The sequence below is a fragment of the Bos grunniens genome, chromosome 1, assembly GCF_055505025.1.
Source record: "Bos grunniens cultivar Pamir isolate PY7600 chromosome 1, Bosgru_T2T1.0, whole genome shotgun sequence".
NCBI classification, from domain to species: Eukaryota; Metazoa; Chordata; class Mammalia; order Artiodactyla; family Bovidae; genus Bos; species Bos grunniens.
The window spans coordinates 88,043,437-88,061,127 of NC_141165.1; the positions used below are offsets into that span (position 1 = coordinate 88,043,437).

Below are 17,691 nucleotides of genomic sequence, written 5' to 3' on the forward strand. Positions count from 1 at the left end.
GTAAAGGTTAATAACGTCTTCTGATAGTTCCATCTGTCGAGTCAGAATTCTGAGGAGGGGGAGTAGCGTTTGGTGCAGCACCCAGCCTTGTTCTGGGCCAGGGAGGCAATTCTTCATTATGGGTCTGGATTTAATTCTGAGTCTTAATTGCCTTCTGCTTCAGTGAGCAGAGAGCTGGGTGATAGTCTTAGAAGTTATGTGCTGGGGCCCTAATTCCCTGTTCAGCTGTAGTCCATTTATAATGTAGCTGATTTTAACGTTTCTTTCAATTTCTAGCACAGAAGTATAATTTTAAGGAATCAAAAACTACTTGCAATGGGGATAGTGAGAGTGTTTATCTGTTAGATGCTACTTTGTCTAAAATATTTGAACACGAGTCAGTTTTAGGGAAACCAAAAGTTGTTGCTAGAATTCTCTACGTTCATTTTCTGGGAATGTTTGTCATCTGGTATATGTTCCCAGGAAAAATAACTTTTCACTTTTTGTTGGAGGGAAGACAGAAGAAAGCTTTAAAAGTACATTTCAGAGGCAATGCTGGTAGATACTTGATTATGGAGGGAGAATCTACACTGAGGAGCCAAGCAGTGGCATGAGTTCTGTGCAGAAACAGCTGAGGCTGGCTGAACTGGAAACTGGAGGAACCAGAGGGGCTGCAGGAGTAGCCGTGTCCTCACAGGTGTGAGGTGATCAGCTTTACTTTGGGGTTTGTTTTATCCTATTTCTCTGATTCTGCTGCTGGGCCCAAGGCGGGGATTTTGTGGACTGGCCCCAGAGAAGAGGGTGACAGCCACACAGGGAGAAGAACCTGTAGGGGTCTTACGAGGAGAGGGAGGAGGGGGACGTGTGGGCTGGGCTGGTGTCACCAGAGACAGGCACAGACTGAGTGCCCACAGTGGAGGTGAGCCCGGGTCTCAGCCTTCTGTACTCACAGGAGGTGGCGACTGGTTTAACGTCTCGGGTGGTGCCAAACTGGGCGGCTGGATGTATTATTGAGTGTGTCTCAGTGGCTCAGATGGTAAAGTGTCTGCTTGCAATGCGGGAGACCAGAGTTCGATCCCTGGGTTGGGAAGATCCCCTGGAGAAGGAAATGGCAACCCACTCTGGTATTCTTGCCTGAAAAATCCCAGGAACAGAGGAGCCTGGTAGGCTCCATTTCATGGGGTCGCAAAGAGCTGGACACGACTGAGTGACTTCACTTTCCCTTTCAAGTGTACTTGGTTCCAGAAGTGTACTCAAAGATGGAAAAGGTGCCCCAGACCCTCTCCTGGCAGGAGGTGCCCCTGGCCTGCAGCAGCAGCTTCACCTTCAGTCAGCTAACCCTGGGGCTCCCTCATCAGGGAGTTGGGACACTGTAGCTTAACTCCCACACTTAGCACCCATGCTGAGAACTGGTCCAGAAGTGTCAGTCCCTCCAAAATCTGCTGTTAATTGAGTCCAAGCTTATATTGCTTGCTGTGTAACAGGCCAGTAAATCAAGAGACAAGTTGTTGGGACAAGGAATAATGACTTTATTCAAAAAGCCAGCAGACCAAGGAGATGGTGGACTAGTGTCCCAGAGAAGCATCTTCTCTGAATTAGAATTCAGGCTTCGTCCCTAATGGCTCAGCTGGTAAAGAATCCGCCTGCAATGCGGGAGACCTAGGTTTGATGCCTGGGTTGGGAAGAGCCCCTGGAGAAGGGAAAGGCTATCCACTCCAGCATTCTGGCCTAGATAATTCCATGCACTATATAGTCCATGGCGTCGCAAAGAGTTGGACACTACTGAGCGACTTTTGCTTTAACTTTTATACTAAAAGGAGAGGAGGCAAAAGCTTAGTTCCCAGCAGGCTTCAAAGGAGATGTTTTAATTTCTTCCTTCCTGCAGCCATTCACAGGTAAGCCTGGTTGGGATGTTTCTTTCGAGCAGATAAGCAATGGTACCTGGGAGGCAGGGTTCCCTGAGATGGGCCAATATGTGTAATTTAAGTTTATAGACAACATCCCTTTTAATTTGTGACAAAGGTTCTTCCTCGATTACATTGACAGAAATTCCATTATTGTCAAGGACTAGTGAGGAGTTTGTAGCATTTAAAATCCAGCATAGATAAGATAGCCGTAAACCCTTATTTTGAACATTAATGATTTAACCCTTTTTCATATATTCCTCCATTTTTGGAAAACTTGGAGAGAAATTTTTTTTTTTTTTTTTTTAGCATTTGCAGCCCCCCTTTGGGGAGGGGTGTGTGTGTGTGTTTTAGTGATCAGCTTCTCTTAGAATTTACTGGCAATAGATTTCTTACTTCAAAGTAGAGAACCTCTTGCATACAGAGAGACCTATGTATCACATCTTGTTTCTCTGTTTGCCTTCATGTCTGGAAAATTTGGAGTTAAGTATAATACCGAAGGCTGTTAGCCATTCACACTCAAGTTTTTGGCAGAATGTTCTGTCTCTCTTTTTAGCCCCACAGGAAATTGCTTTAATAATTGACTTTCAGGGGACCTGGGGTTGAAGTTTTTCTTGCATAGAAGCATTTGTACAGTGTTTATATATATATGTGTGTGTATATATAGAGAGAGAGAGTCTCCTCCGCACCCACAGTAATGAACATCTTCCCCATTTTACTGATCTAGAAACTGGGCAGCAAGTTTAAAGGAGCCTGAGGTCTGGAATCCTTGGTGACAAGGTCTGGATTCCAACCTGGCTCTTGCTCTCCAAGGCTAGTGTCTACTTCTCTCCCGTGGATGCCTCCCAGCCTCCATGAATCCAAGCTGGTTCCCTGTTTCCTGGTCCTAAAGTGCTCATCTGTTAACTGGTCATAATCCCCCCAAAGGTGGAAGCAGATTCTGGATTAAAGAAGAAGATCCCAAGCTGGGAACTTGGGGGAAGGGCACAGGTCAGAAAACCAAAGAAGACCCTGCAAAGAGGTCATAGGCTTGGATGGAGGGGACATGTTCGCAGGCCGCCGCCCCTCCCCGACTGTGGTGTGGCATCCAGGGATGGGAGGGGCCGTGTGCTGAGAGCTGCTCTCTCTGCCTCATGGGAACCAGAGACAAATACTGTAGCAGTCCAGAATTCATTCTGGAAGAAATCTCGAACATTCCTCTGAGTCAGACTCCAGTGGTTTTTTAAAAATAGACTCATACCAACAGGCAGCCCAAACTACATCAATCTCCAGGTGGCTTGAGCAGCACATGCAAGGACAAGTCAGGGGAAGCAGGCTGGGCTCCGCCACTCAGGCTACAGTGGTAATTATAGTAATCATTCTGCATTTGGGCAGGCCTTCACTGCTTGCAAGACTCCTTCCCACGCGAGTGCTTCATAGACTCAATGCTGGGTGCCGTTATTGCCATTTTACAGTTAAGGAAATGGAGATTTGAGTGGCATCCCTAGTTGAGGGGCAGAGCTGGAATTTGGACTGAAATCTTTGGGTCCTTAGATTCTTCACAGTCTAATTAATGAAGTATGCCTCGTCTGGGATGGGAGGAGGGGAGGGAGAACAGACCACTGGGTCTCCCATCCTGCAAGTTCAAGAAGGCTTCAACCCACTGGTTGTCAGCTAGAGGTGAAAGATTGGTTCCTCTGAAATGTCTCTGTGGGCGTATGAGGTGTGGACCCTCATGTGGGAGCAAAGTCACCTTCGACATTGCACCTCTGAACACAAGAGAGTACATCCACATTTCAAACGTGTGTGGGCAGTTCTACGCAAAGAGTTCAAAGACATCTCTTGGTGTCTCTGGGAGGCTAATAATTTTGATGGCAGATAGAATCACCTGGTAGGATTTACTTCTTGAAATTATGTCTGAACAGTGTGTTTTTAGAGGTTATGAAATGATGAAGAATCATTGTCCTGGCATGCATTCCCCAGTTACTGCGCTGACTTGGGCCTTTTTGCACAGCCCGTGGGGCAAGCTTGCAGAGGCCACGCCTCCCAGACACTGCCTTTTTCTCTTTGTTCTTTTCCTCTGAATCAATTTCTTTTTCCTTTGTCTGTTGACTGTCTTATTATAGAACCAAAAACCGTTTTCTCTCTTATAGCTGTAGATAAATCTAATAGTTTTTTTTTTTCCTTTTCTTTTTGATGGTGCTAAAATTTGTAATACTCTCCTATTTATAGATAATTTATGATAATGGTTTGTGTCTGCAATGTCAAATATGCCCTAGAACTAAATACTATTGTTTGCTAAATGGCTAGAGAGGTAGAAATAGGTGACACAATATAAGCGTAAACATTTTTGCCCTTGTGGGGGTATTTTAAGTAACCACCTTTGTTTTCCCCCTTTCTCTTGCCTTCTCCTCTCTCTTGCCACCTGAGTTCTTATATCTGTACCCTTCTTTTGTTCATTTCTTCCCTGTTTTCTGTTTCACACACACCTTTATAGTCTCCTGGCCATACTCCCACCCATGTGGTAGGTGGACTACTTCCACCCAGTTTGTGTCCATGGAATTGTCTGATTCACTATCCACCAATTACCTAAAGTCGTTTTTGCTGAGAAAACAGAACACTGCTAAGAAGACTCATTCTTAAAGAGTTTCCTTAAAAATTGCTGAGCCCTGTGTGTGAAAAGAGTGGCTTCCCTAGTGGCTTAGATGGTAAAGCATCTGCCTACAATACGGGAGACCTGGGTTCGATGCCTGGGTGGGAAAGATCCCCTAGAGAAGGAAATGGCAATGCATTCCAGTACTCCTGCCTGGAAAATGCCATGGATGGAGGAACCTGGTAGGCTGTGGTCCGTGGGGTCACAAAGACCCCATGTGTGCGAAAGGAAAATGCCATGGATGGAGGAACCTGGTAGGCTGTGGTCCGTGGGGTCACAAAGACCCCATGTGTGCAAAAGGAAAATGCCATGGATGGAGGAACCTGGTAGGCTGTGGTCTGTGGGGTCACAGAGACCCCATGTGAGCGTAAGGAAAATGCCATGGATGGAGGAACCTGGTAGGCTGTGGTCCGTGGGGTCACAGAGACCCCATGTGAGCGAAAGGAAAATGCCATGGATGGAGGAACCTGGTAGGCTGTGGTCCGTGAGGTCACAAAGACCCCATGTGTGCGAAAGGAAAATGCCATGGATGGAGGAACCTGGTAGGCTGTGGTCCGTGGGGTCACAAAGACCCCATGTGTGTGAAAGGAAAATGCCATGGATGGAGGAACCTGGTAGGCTGTGGTCCGTGGGGTCACAAAGACCCCATGTGTGTGAAAGGAGAATGCCATGGATGGAGGAACCTGGTAGGCTGTGGTCCGTGGGGTCACAGAGACCCCATGTGTGTGAAAGGAGAATGCCATGGATGGAGGAACCTGGTAGGCTGTGGTCCGTGGGGTCACAGAGACCCCATGTGAGCAAGAGGAGAACCTAGAGCTGCATCCTTAGCACCCGTATTCCATCAGTCACTGCTTCCAGGAAAAAGATGTCTTCCAAGAGGCACACGGTCACTAAAGAAAAGTCGCAGGTGGACCGGCTTTGAAAGCAAAACCCATCCCTTCCGCCCCAGCAAACTGGATGACCTACCTCTAACACACATGGTCTCTCGGTTGGCACAGGTGACAAGACTGCATTCCAGCTGCAGGTTCGACAGGTGGAGGATTATCCCGTGGACTTGTACTACCTGATGGACCTCTCTCTGTCCATGAAGGATGACCTGGAAAACATCCGGAGCCTGGGCACCAAGCTAGCTGAGGAGATGAGGAAGCTCACCAGCAACTTCCGGTTGGGGTTTGGGTCTTTCGTAGACAAGAACATCTCTCCTTTCTCCTACACAGCGCCGAGGTACCAGACCAACCCATGCATTGGGTGAGTGACAACCACCCTTCTGTTGGGTATTTAAGGATGGAGAAATGGTTCAGCAGGAAGACTGACCCTAAAGAAAGGCCTAGGGAGGTCATATCTGGGTGGGGGAGGGAACCTGGCTTAGGTGTCAAATTTGCTGAAGGATGTTCTGGCTCTGTTCTCCCTCTGCTTGAGAAGAAAGAAGTTGTTACAAGGTTGTGTAACACTGCAGTGATGATAGCTCATTTGTTTTCCTGCCTGCCTGACACAGCAGTGTTTTCTACATTAGTGGATTTTAGAGAGTGTTCTCAGGAAGTGATGGACACCGATAATCTGGAGCAGGCAGAATAATTTAAACTTTCCCCTTGTTTAGAGTAACTCAGGTGTTTGGAATGAGTGAATTCAGTCTGTTCCTATTGTTTATATAAATAACTATAATTACCTTGACAAAACAAAATGAAAACCCTGCCCTTTATAAGTGTGATTTTTTTTTTTTCTAACATAAGTACTTGAATTAGAAAAGATTTGACACATTGTTAGAGAACAGCAGTTTCTAACTACGGCAGTGAACAAATCTAAAAAATTATGTAGTGACTCAAGCTTGATGAAAGTTTATTTTCTGAACTCATCTAAGGGCAAATGGGTCTCCTGATCAGTGGGTACCTGTCCTCTAAGCAGTGACTTGGGACCCAGGCTCCATTGGTTCATGTGTGGCTTGTAAGGTCATCGTGCCTCGAGGATTGCTCCTAGGAGGATACTCTGGACCAGAAGAGAGTGGCCTCTGCTCCTACATTCGTTTCTGTAGTACTGGGTTCTACAGGGAGGCTGGGAGCTAGGTTAGCTGTGCACAGTAGAGGAGATAAATGAGTTGATGAATAGGTTTCTGCCCTGGTACATTTGTGTATTAGAGGTGGAGGATCTCTTCCTCCAACTCCCCAAACACAACCTCTGTGAGGTGGGTTTGTTCAGATGGCAAGACTATGTGGTGTGACAACAATGAGTGATAACCTTCAACTTTTTCTTGTCTCTTCTCCATATTCAGCTTTGGTTAGGCTTTGGCATCTGAGGCCCCAAAACAGTTACTAGATGAGGAATAGTAAGACTTAAGTTCTTACTAAGTGTCAGGCACCCACTGCACTTCATACCTTATATGGATTGTCTCATTTAAGTTTCCTAGCAATCTTTTGAGGTTTCTAAAGTAGAAGTGAGCTGTAGTTTTAAGATAAGGAAAATGAGGCTTAAAAAGAATAAATAACTTACCCAAGATTATACAAATAGTAAGGGGCTTCCCTGGTGGCTCAACCAGTAAAGAATCTTCCTGCAGTGTGGGAGACCCGGGTTCAATCCCTAGGTCAGGAAGATCCCCTGGAGAAGCGAATGGCAACCCACTCCAGTATTCTTGCTGGAGAATCCCATGGACAGAGGAGCCTGGTAGGCTACAGTCCATGGGGTTGCACAGAGTCGGACATGACTGAGGGACTAGCACTATCTATCCACACTTGGAATATGAATCAAGATGAACTACTTCCAGAATCTGTTTCCATTAATGCTTATTTTTACCCCGTCCAAATCACACCACTGCACAGTTGCTTTATTTGAGTTTCAGTAATAATACAGTGAAGATCGCTCAGTAGTGTCCGACTCTTTGCGACCCCATGGACTGTAGTCTACCAGGCTCCTCTGTCCATGGGATTTTCCAGGCAATAGTACTGGAGTCAATAGTACTGGAGTGGATTGCCATTTCCTTCTCCAGGGAACTTCCCGACCCAGGGATCGAACCTGGGTCTCCCACATTGTAGACAGACGCTTAACCGTCTGAGCCACCAGGGAAGTCCAATACCCATTCCCAAACCACCCAGCCTTCAGGGCACTTGCATAAGGGTCATGTATCTATGCTGCAGTAATAAGCAATCAATCCCCAGATCTCAGTGGCTCAACACAATGAAAGTTTATTTCTTGCTTGTACAGAATCTCGGGAGAGCTGCTTTCTGTTGCAGCTCTTCTTCAAGGGGTGACTCAGGGATTCAGGCATCTTGTGATGTCTTTTGATTCTTTGTTTCCTTGACTTTCCCTGAAGGGGAGTCTTAAGCCCCTGAGCCTGTCTGTCCTCTTGGCTCCCGTTCGGCAGCCTCAACAGTTTGCAGGTCTGGTTTGGGCTGGCTGGGGGAAGGGCCGAGGTGATAGTTATGCTGGTATTGTGTGTTCTGAAACCTTCATCCCTCTGTACATTCTTCTGGAAGTTAGCTTCCAGATCTTCTTAGATCTTCTCCGGGGATTGCAATAACACAGTGGTGGAGAAAACAAAAACAAATTTTAGATACAGATGATTCTGAGCGCCTTAACCATGAAGAGGTACTAGGTGTCCTCATTTGCGGGGTTTGGCTTCCTCCTGGCCACTGCTGGCTGTGGTGTTATTGTTACTTTGGTCCTCTCCCCGAGTCCCCTGCGCCACATCTTTTTGTTGGAGTTCTGTTACTTGCCAGGAGCAACAGCATCTTAATCAAAAGTTTTTTCAGTTCATCCGGAATGGTGATTCTTTCTGTTGCTTTTCCTCTCTGCCCTCTGGCTGGGCCCTGTCTCTGGACAGGCAGGGTGTGTCTGTACTTCGATTCTTCTGGGGACCATCGGCGAACTGTCAGATGTTAGATTGGAAGCTGGCAGAGGATGAAGGGCTGGCTCGGGGCCCTCAGCATTGAGTATTCAAGGTTATTACACTCTCATTCAGAGCTGCTTCTCCAAGCCCTAGAAGGCAGAACCAACTGCAGACAGTAGAAGTTTTGACAGTGAGTACAAGGCACACTGACAGGCTGCTTGGGAGACAGGAAATCCGGTGAAAGAATGGGGGTTTGAAAGGAAACATCAGGTCTGAGCTATGCAGATCCCTCCTGCCTAAGCTGGGCAGCACTTGAGGGAGTTGCTCCCTGAATCAGTGAGCAGGCTGAGATAGATGTCCTGCATCCAGGCAGTGGACTCTGCTGTCGCCTGGGTGTCCTCGGAGATCTCCCGCCACCTCTCGGGGAGAACAGAGCGAGAGGATGTAGGCAGCTGTTTCTGCCCTTGATCTGGCCTGTACATGGGCTTTGTTTGCTTTCCTAAGTGTCAATGGCACTGTGAATTAGTTACCAACAGTTAAAAGATTTAACAAAGAATGGCCAGGATTTCTAGGTTTTCTCCAAAAACTAGGAGGTCTGGTAATGCAGGCTGGTTTCACATGTTATTGGCTGCTACAGTCCCTACCTCTCCCTCTTGTCTCCCAGCTGGTCTCATTCACTGGTTCTGTTACTGGGCCCTCTCTAGTTTCTTGGATAGCAATGCCATAGAAACAAATGTTGCTCCCATAAGACTCTTAGACAAGCAGAGCTTTTTATTGAAAGGATAGCTTATGCATAAGAAAGAAGGTGGAAAAGAATGTCAGTTCCCCAAAGACTGTCTGATAAGGGGTTTTAAAGGCAGTGTGAGGGAAGAGGGGCTGTGGTTTGCCTGATGAGCTTGTGCTCAGTTCTTAGATTGGTTGGCATCAGGGTGAAATTTTGAGCATCATCACCCTCTGTGTGCCTGCAGTCAGCAGTTTTCGGCTTGTGGAGGGGGCGGGGCGGGCCTGCTTCCTGCAAAAACAACTTAGGAATGTGTGTCAAGGTTTTATCTATATCTTTTGGGGAACTGGGAGTTTGGCAATTCTGCTAGGTGGTGGTTTTATGGTTCCACTTTTGTCTTTTGGAAGCCGTGTACAGACAATCTCATGTACAGAGATGGAGCTCGTCTTTTATGCCTGTGGGTCTTTCGTTGTTGTCTCAGAAGCCCAAGCTTTTAGGCGCTGTTCTTCTGGCCTGTGAAGCCCACTTGCTCAAGGCCTTTCGCTCAGTTCTGTTCCAGAATGGCTGTACTCTTGTCTCCCTATCTCATCTTGAGTTCTGTGCTTGGCTCTGTAGATGCTGTCTGGGATCCTTGTCTGTTCTTTTCCTTCCACTCACGTGGAAAGAAGATCACAGTGTTCTCCCCCAGTGGTACGTTCTGTAGGTTTTTCTCCCTATGATGCTGGAAGCAGCAGTAGTAGCCCCTGGGAAGTTCTGGGGAGATGGGGGTCAGGAGGAACGATCTGACCACCTGTGCAGGACATCTCAGAAGAGAACCAGTTTCTCATGGGGCTTTCCTAAGGTGTGTCCCTCCTCCTGCTCCAGATGTTTCTGCCAAAGGATGAAAATCCTAGACTTATCTTCTCCCATCTTAGAATGAACCAGAAATGCCAGAACTGAAGTCAGTAGTACTAGGGCTGCCATAAGAAGAAAAAACAAAAAATAGTTTAATCATCAGATTAAAGAACTGTTTAATTCTTTAATCAGAATTTCTGAATTTAATCAGCAGCTCTGGGTATTAGCAATACTGTGTTCCTATACTATTCTGGGTAATAGGAATAGTGTCCTTGGGAAGAGTCACATCATATTCACTGATACAGGATTTGACGGATTAATCCAGCCTGGTATTTCTGGTTCTGAACCTTTTTCTTTTGTTAGAGGTATAGAAGCAGCTCATAGAAACAGACTTTAGAGTGGCGGTTGCCAGGGGCTGGGGATTTGGGGGTGGGGGAAAGGGGGAGAAGTTGGTCAAAGGGTGCAAACTTCCAGTTATAAGGTGAATACATTCTGGAACTTTAATACACAGTGTGGTGGCGGTAGTCAACAATACTGTATTTGAAATATATAATTGTATACTTGAAAGTTGTGAAAGAGTTGTTAAATGTTCTCATGCCCACGCACAAACAGGGGAAGTACATATCTAAAAATCTTTGCAAATGAGATAAGACATTTTGTCATTTATTGTTTATATTTTTTTCCTTAACCCTTTGTATTTCTTCCAAGAGGTCATGGTACTCCTTTACCACCTCGAAGGCATTATTTTATCATCTTCTAGAATGTTCTGTGGCTGGTGAGAAGTCTGCTGTCCATCTAATGGTTTTCCTTCTCTCTGGTAACTTTTAATATTTCCCTGTTTTTTCATGTCCTATACAGATAGGCACTCCAGTGTGACTAGGTTGGATTCAAGTACTTTTATTTGCGTTGTATAGAGCTTGCTCTGCTTGTTTAATTCAAGAGTACAGCTCTGTTCTTGAAGGTTTTCGGACATCTGATTGCCTCCTCTGATGCTCTTCATTTTCTTTCTGACACTGCTAGATGTGTGTTGGAGCCACTCATTCTAAACATCATGTTTCTTAAGTTTTCTTCCATAATTTCTCTCTCTTTCTTTCCTTTAGCTGCATAATAGAAAATGTCTTCCAGTTTACCATTTTGTTCTTCAATTAAAAAAAAAATCTTTATTTTATATTGGAGGATAGTTGAGTACCAGTGCTGTGTTAGTTTCAGGTGTACAGAACAGTGCTTCAGTTATATCTATACATGCATCTCTTCTTTTTCAAATTCTTTCCCATTTAGGTTATTACAGAATATTGAGCAGCATTCCCTGTGCTATACAGTAGGTCCTTGTTGGTTATCTGTTTTAAATATAGCGGTGTGTACATGTCAGTCCCAAACTCCCAATCTACCTTTTCCCCCCCTCCCCCCTTCCCTGGAACCATAAGCTCCTACTCTTAAGTCTGTGTGAGTCTGTTTCTGTTTTGTAAGTAAGTTCATTCATATGTTTTTTTTTTAGATTCCACATATGTGCCATGCTGCTGCTGCATATGCAATTTGTCTTTCTCTGTCTCACTTCACTTCGTGTGATAATCTCCAGGTCCATCCATATGGCTGCAAATGGCATTATTCCATCTTTTTAATGGCTGAGTAATATTCCATTATATATATATGCACCACACATCTCTTGATGGACGTGTGGGTTGCTTCCATGTCTTGTCTATTGCAAACAGCGCTGCAGTGCACATTGGGGTGACTTCATCCTTTCAAACCATGTTTTTCTCTGGATTATGCATAGGAGTGGGAATCCTGGGTCATAGGGCATGGCAACCCTCTCAGTATTCTTGCCTGGAGAATCCCCATAGACAGAGGATCCTGGTGGGCTACAGTGCATGCGGTCGAAAAGAGCAGGATACGACTGAGTGACTAAGCACAGCACAGCACATAGTGTTTCTATTTTTAGTTTCTTAGGGAACCTCTATACCATTCTCCATAGTGGCTGTCCCAGTTTGTATTCCCATCAGTAGTGTAGGGGGGTTCCCTTTTCTCCACATCCTCTCCAGCATTTATTGTTTGTAGATTTTTTGCTGATGGCCATTCTGACTTATGTGAGGTGATATCTCATTGTAGTTTTGATTTGCATTTCTCTAATAATTAATGATGTTGAGCATCTTTTCATACGCTATCTCTTGGCCATCTGTATGTCTTCTTTGGAGATATGTCTGTTTAGGTCTTCTCTCTCTCTTTTAAATTTATTGGCTATGCTGGGTCTTCGTTGCTACTTCGGCTTTTCTCTAGTTGCGGTGAGCAGGGACTACTCTCTAGTTGCGGTGTCCAGGCTTCTTTTGCCGTGGAATGCGGGCTTCAGCAGTAGTGGCACTTGGGCTTGGTAGTTTTGGTTCCCAGGCTCTAAAGCATGGGCTCAGTAGTTGTGGCATAGAGGCTTAGTTTTTCCGAGGCATGTAGGATCTTCCCAGACCAGGGATCGAACTCGAGTCTTCTGCATTGGCAGGCAGATTCTTTACCACCAAGCCACCAGGGAAGCCCCAAAGTCTTCTCATTTTTTGATTGAACTGTTTGTTGTCTTATATTGAGCCACATGAGCTGTTTGTAAATTTTGAGACTAATCCCTTGTTGGTCACATCATTTGCAAATATTTTCTCCCAATCCATGGGCTGACTTTTCATTTTATTTATGGTTTCCTTTGCTGTGCAAAAAAAGCTTTTGAGTTTAATTAGGTCCCATTTGTTTATTTTTGTTTTTATTTCCATTAATCTGGGAGACAGCTCAAAAAAGATATTGCTGCAGTTTTATGTCAAAGAGTGTTCTGCCTATGTTTTCCTGTAAGAATTTTATGGTGTCTGGTCTTATATTTAGGACTTTAATCCATTTTGAGTTTATTTTTGTGTGTGGAGTTAAAGAATGTTCTAATTTCATTTTTTTACATGTTGCTGTCCAGATTTCCCAGCACCGTTTATGGAAGAGAGTGTCTTTTCTTCATTGTATAGTCTTGCCTCTTATGTTGTAGATTAATTGACCATAGGTGCATGGGCTTATTTCTGCACTTTTTATGCTGTTCCATTGATGTATATTTCTGTTTTTGTGCCAGTGCCTTGTTCTTTAGTTTTTAAATTCATGCACCGAAGTTTCATTTTTGAATTTGAGTGACAATATTTTTTCTTTTTTTCAGACTTTTGCTTTTTTATAATATTTTTTCATAACCTTCTGATTATTTTTTCTCCCTAATACTATCCCATTCTAGTCTTTGGTATTTATTCCTTCTTCTCCTCAGTGTTTTAAATATGTTTGTTTTAAAGTGCTTTAGATCATTGTGCTATCTGTTTCTTGAAGATCCTTCAGTTGGTTGCATTTGCTACATTCCTTCATGGTGGTTCATTTCTCATAGGGTCTGTAACATTTTCCTTAGCTCCTCTTTAGAAGAGGTTGTTTTCCATCAGGGGATCCTATGTCCCAGGTATGCTGGCTTCCCTGCAGGGTGGTTTTTTGTTCCCTGCTTCCAGGATCCTCCAAGTCTCACTGTGGGACTAGTTCTCCTGTTTTGTTTCTCAGCAGGGGGGTTCCTTCCTTGTATAAGTAATGAATTCTGACTTGTTCAGGCCTGGGGTTACAATCTTTGTGGGTGATTCATCCCACCCTGGCCCTGGAGTGCATCTTCCTTGCTTCTTTCCCAAGCCAGGGGCTGGAATTTTTCTGGTTTTAGTTTTAGTGACAGGGCAACTCTTCGTGGCCCACAGCTTTATGCAGAGAACCCTGTTCTGGTGCTTGACCCTGCGTGGCTGAAGTCCATCATCCCTGATAGAACCTGGCCCCAAGCCCCAGATTCTCATATTGAAAACATTGAGGAGAAGAAGGAAGAAATACCAAAGACTAGAATGGGATATTATTAGGGAGAAAAAACAATCAGAAGGTTATGAAAAAATATTATAAAAAAGCAACCCAGTGTAACCAACTAGGGTTCTTGGCCTCCTTAAGCAATAGAAATTAATCAGAGGCCAGACGAGAAATTCAGGCAAGGCTTTATTGAGGTCTCTGCTGCAGCAGGGGCAAGTAAGAACGATCAACAGGTTCTCTTGCTTGCTTGCTTCCCTTCCCCCCACACCACCCCCCACCCCGTTGGAGCCGGGAGTGGTGGTGAGCTTGTTCCTTATATGGGCTGAGGGTAGGGGAGCATCCAGGGGTGGGGCTGGAGGGGGGCTTAGGTGGTCTGCCCATCCCTTCAGTGGTATTGCATGCAAGGGGGCATGTGCAGTACCCTGCTTTTGCTCCTGACCCTCTGCTTTTTTACTCCAGGCTCTTCAAAAGTGGCAGATGGGTTTTTTGGACTCCCCAGCTGCACATGCACTCCGTCTTGCACAGTTTCTTTGTATTTTGTTGCTTGAGGAGAGATGTGTCCAGGTGCAAGCATTGCAGCACTACAGCAAAGGGGCCCAGGTCTCAGCCTGTCTGACAACATGCCATGGTGGGGCGGCAGAGGGCCCCTTTGCCACGAGATCCCTGCTCACTGCTTTTCCTGCTCACTACTTCCCACCTACTCTTAAGTCCATTCATTTGTGCAGTGCTTTCTTCTCCATTCCTGGCACCTGGGATTTCCCTGCGAAGCTTCCAGTCTTGGCTACATATTAACATTTTTCAAGATTAGATTTTTACACAGCAGTTCTCTTTGTTTAGAAGAAGAGGGGAGGTCTTTCTCTGTCAGCTCCAGGGTCCACAGTATTATTGTTCTGAAGCATTAGACTGTTTTCTGGATTTACCTAGATTTAATGTCTTCAAATGGGATTCACTTTATACACACATGCGCCCCCAAGCTCTTTAAGCATATATATTTTATTCATCTTCCTGGTTCATCATCCTTAATTTAGTAACAATTTAGTAGGCCCTAAATCTGGGGTCCTACAGCAGAGACACAGGTTGGGGGGTGGGTGGGCTTCCTGACACAAGATCATCGAACACCCAGATCTTCAGGTTCCTCAGTCAGCTCTCCCAGGGGGAAAATAACTAGTCACAGGTGACATTATTTTCCAGTGACTGCAGAGACGTTCAACAGAGCCTGTGTGACATCGCTGTTTTCCTCTCTAAGAGGTGCCTCTGATTTGGTTGTAATAAAGTTCTCTGCAGTGAAGACTTCTCTCTGGTAAATGCATTCTCTAGTTCCTGATTATTAATAGTAATTCTCTGCAGTAAAAATGTATCTATTTAACTGTCCTTTGCAGGAAGGGAAGGGAAAGGTGAAAAATGCTGATTTAGCTGAGCTTTTCTGGTTTTCTCATTGAACAGCAGTTGCTGTTCTGTTCCCCTCCCTTCCTCAACCAACCCCGTCAGCCATAGCAGTAAATACCCGTAGTCCACAACCATGGGCCAGCACAGCACAGGGTGAAGTTGCTTCAAGGGCGAGGAAGAGTCTGTGTACATTTTTTCCCTCCTGGGTCCCTCTATTTGCCAGATCACCACAGTGGGACTCACTTCCTATTTCTCAGCTCACTTCCTATTTCCAGCTGGGAATGCAATTTCCGTGACCTTTCTCTTTATGGCCAGCTGAGAATGGGAATATAAAGTTTGGATGGCCTGGAGTCATGGGTTATAGACAAGCTTGATCTGTGCAAACACAAGGGGTGGGGAAAGATTTAGGTGGAAGGAAGAGTAAAACAAAGGAAAGGCAAACAGGGACAGCCTCTGATGGTTCTCCTCATCCGGGAGGCACCACAGCCATTACAGCAGTGGGGTTGACCATCCACAGCTGGCTTGCAGCTGGTGACTGATGGAGCAGGTACTGAAGGACCTGAGAGGAATGGGGCAGCCTCTTAGAAAGCCCAGGGTTGCCTCTTGTGGAGGAGGGGAGCCTCTCAGACCTGCCCTGGCTGCCCTTCAAGGTGCAATTAGGCAGGAGCTGCTAGGTCCTGAGCTGGCTTCCCTTCCCATGCACATGGCTTGGATTGGGTTATGAAGCCATCCCCTTGTGCCTGTCTGTTAAGTTTGGTTTTCATCTTTATTCTGAAAGAGAAGCTTCCTTAGCATGGCCACAGACCTGCACAATCTGTCCAGCTGGCCGCCCAGCTGCCTCACTGCCCATCTTTGCTCTTACTCCCAGCCCTACGGTCTCGCTGGCCGCCCTCCGCCCTTGGGCTCACCTCTGCCGCAGGGCCTTGTATTTACTCTTCCCTCTCCCCCTGTATCTAGTGGACCTTCCTGGAAGCGGTGTCAAGCCTCTCACCCTATTCTGTTGGCTGTATGCCCAACTGACACTCCTGCAGCTATGGTTGGGATCTAACTTCCTCCAGGAATGGGGCCACTTGGGATCTCTACTGTGGACTGAAGATGAGAACACCCAACACTCCGGAGAGTTGTTTTTCGTTATTGTTCAGTCACTAAGTTGTGTCTGACTCTTTGCAATCCTGTGGACTGCAGCACGCCAGGCTTCCCTGTCCTTCACCATCTCCTGGAATTGGCTCAAACTCCCTGGTGGCTCAGACGGTAAAGTGTCTGTGTACAATGCAGGAGACCCGGGTTCGATCCCTGGGTTGGGAAGATCCCCTGGAGAAGGAAATGGCAGCCCACTCCAGGACTATTGCCTGGAAAATCCCATGGACGGAGGAGCCTGGTAGGCTACAGTCCATGGGGTTGCAAAGAGTTGGACACGACTGAGCGACTTCACTTTCACTTTCATGTCCATTGAGTCAGTGATGCCATCCAGACATCTCATCCTCTGTTGCCCCTTTCTCCTTCTGCTCTCTATCTTTGCCAGCATCAGGGTCCTTTCCCACAAGAGGGCTCTTCCCATCAGGTGGCCAAAGTATTGGAGCCTCAGCATCGGTCCTTCCAATGAATATTCAGGAGAGAGATATGGCATTAGCCTTCTATTGAGATGTGATACTTCCCTCTTTCCAAATTTCCAGATAGAATATTCCATTTCAAGATGATTTGCTTCTAAATGATTTCTCTTTGCATGCATCTGGGAGAGCTGACAGTTTATCATTCCAATATTTATAAATGAATGAGGAGGCAGGAAGGGCATTTTCATTCCTGTTGCATTTAGTGTTTGCTCATGTGCCAGCGTGTCCTGGTTGTCTCTGAGTGGGTTGACAGGAGAGGTTATGTGATCTTTTATCATGTGACAGCAGCAAAGTGGATGTGAGAAGCTGGTTTTGTAAAGTCACTCTGCCATCCCTTGACACTGCCCGCCTTCGCCAGCCCCAAAACGCCCCCACCCCCTTCCTTAGGCACTGCTGAGGCTATGATGCCCGTGCTCCAGGCCCTTGCCTCTTCAAGGCGCATGTCAGGGCTCCTCTGTGGCATCTTCCTCAGACTGCAGAAGCCCATCGTTACCTCCGCTTCTTTTGACCTGTTTGTCCATTTCATGCATTTACAGCCTAATGCATGCTGTCTTTCCTGCTGATTAGGACTTGTGTTTGGGAGGTAGGAGCTGTTACTGCTCTGTTGTCCCCCGCGTATCTGTCCCAGGGACACTTGGTAGGCGGCTGAGTATTCGTTGGTGCCACTCAGGGCACTCAGTAAAGGCACAGAGTATGTTGTTGTTTAAGATTTTAAGATAATGAAGGAAACGTGACTCTTGTCCTCTTTCTCTCTAGTTACAAGCTGTTCCCAAACTGTGTCCCCTCCTTTGGGTTCCGCCACTTGCTGCCTCTCACGGACAGAGTGGACAGCTTCAATGAGGAAGTTCGGAAGCAGAGGGTGTCCCGGAACCGCGATGCCCCGGAGGGTGGCTTTGACGCAGTGCTCCAGGCGGCTGTCTGCAAGGTAACCTTCCCTTCTGTCCCGTCCCCGCATGGGAAGTCAACAAAGAGGCATCAGT

General features: G+C 46.1%; 1 protein-coding gene across 2 annotated transcripts in view; it reads left to right on the forward strand.

Annotated features, from left to right (window-relative positions):
* ITGB5 (integrin subunit beta 5) overlaps positions 1-17,691 on the forward strand; it is a 116,127-nt gene that overhangs the window by 23,673 nt on the left and 74,763 nt on the right. For both annotated transcript variants that reach the window (XR_015164421.1, XM_086402480.1), the window contains exons 4-5: positions 5,514-5,763; positions 17,468-17,636. Coding sequence is in view for 1 of the 2 variants with exons in the window: in XM_086402480.1 (XP_086258606.1) it covers positions 5,514-5,763; positions 17,468-17,636 (419 nt within the window). In the remaining variant the exon portion in view is untranslated. The remainder of the gene's footprint in view (positions 1-5,513; positions 5,764-17,467; positions 17,637-17,691) is intronic.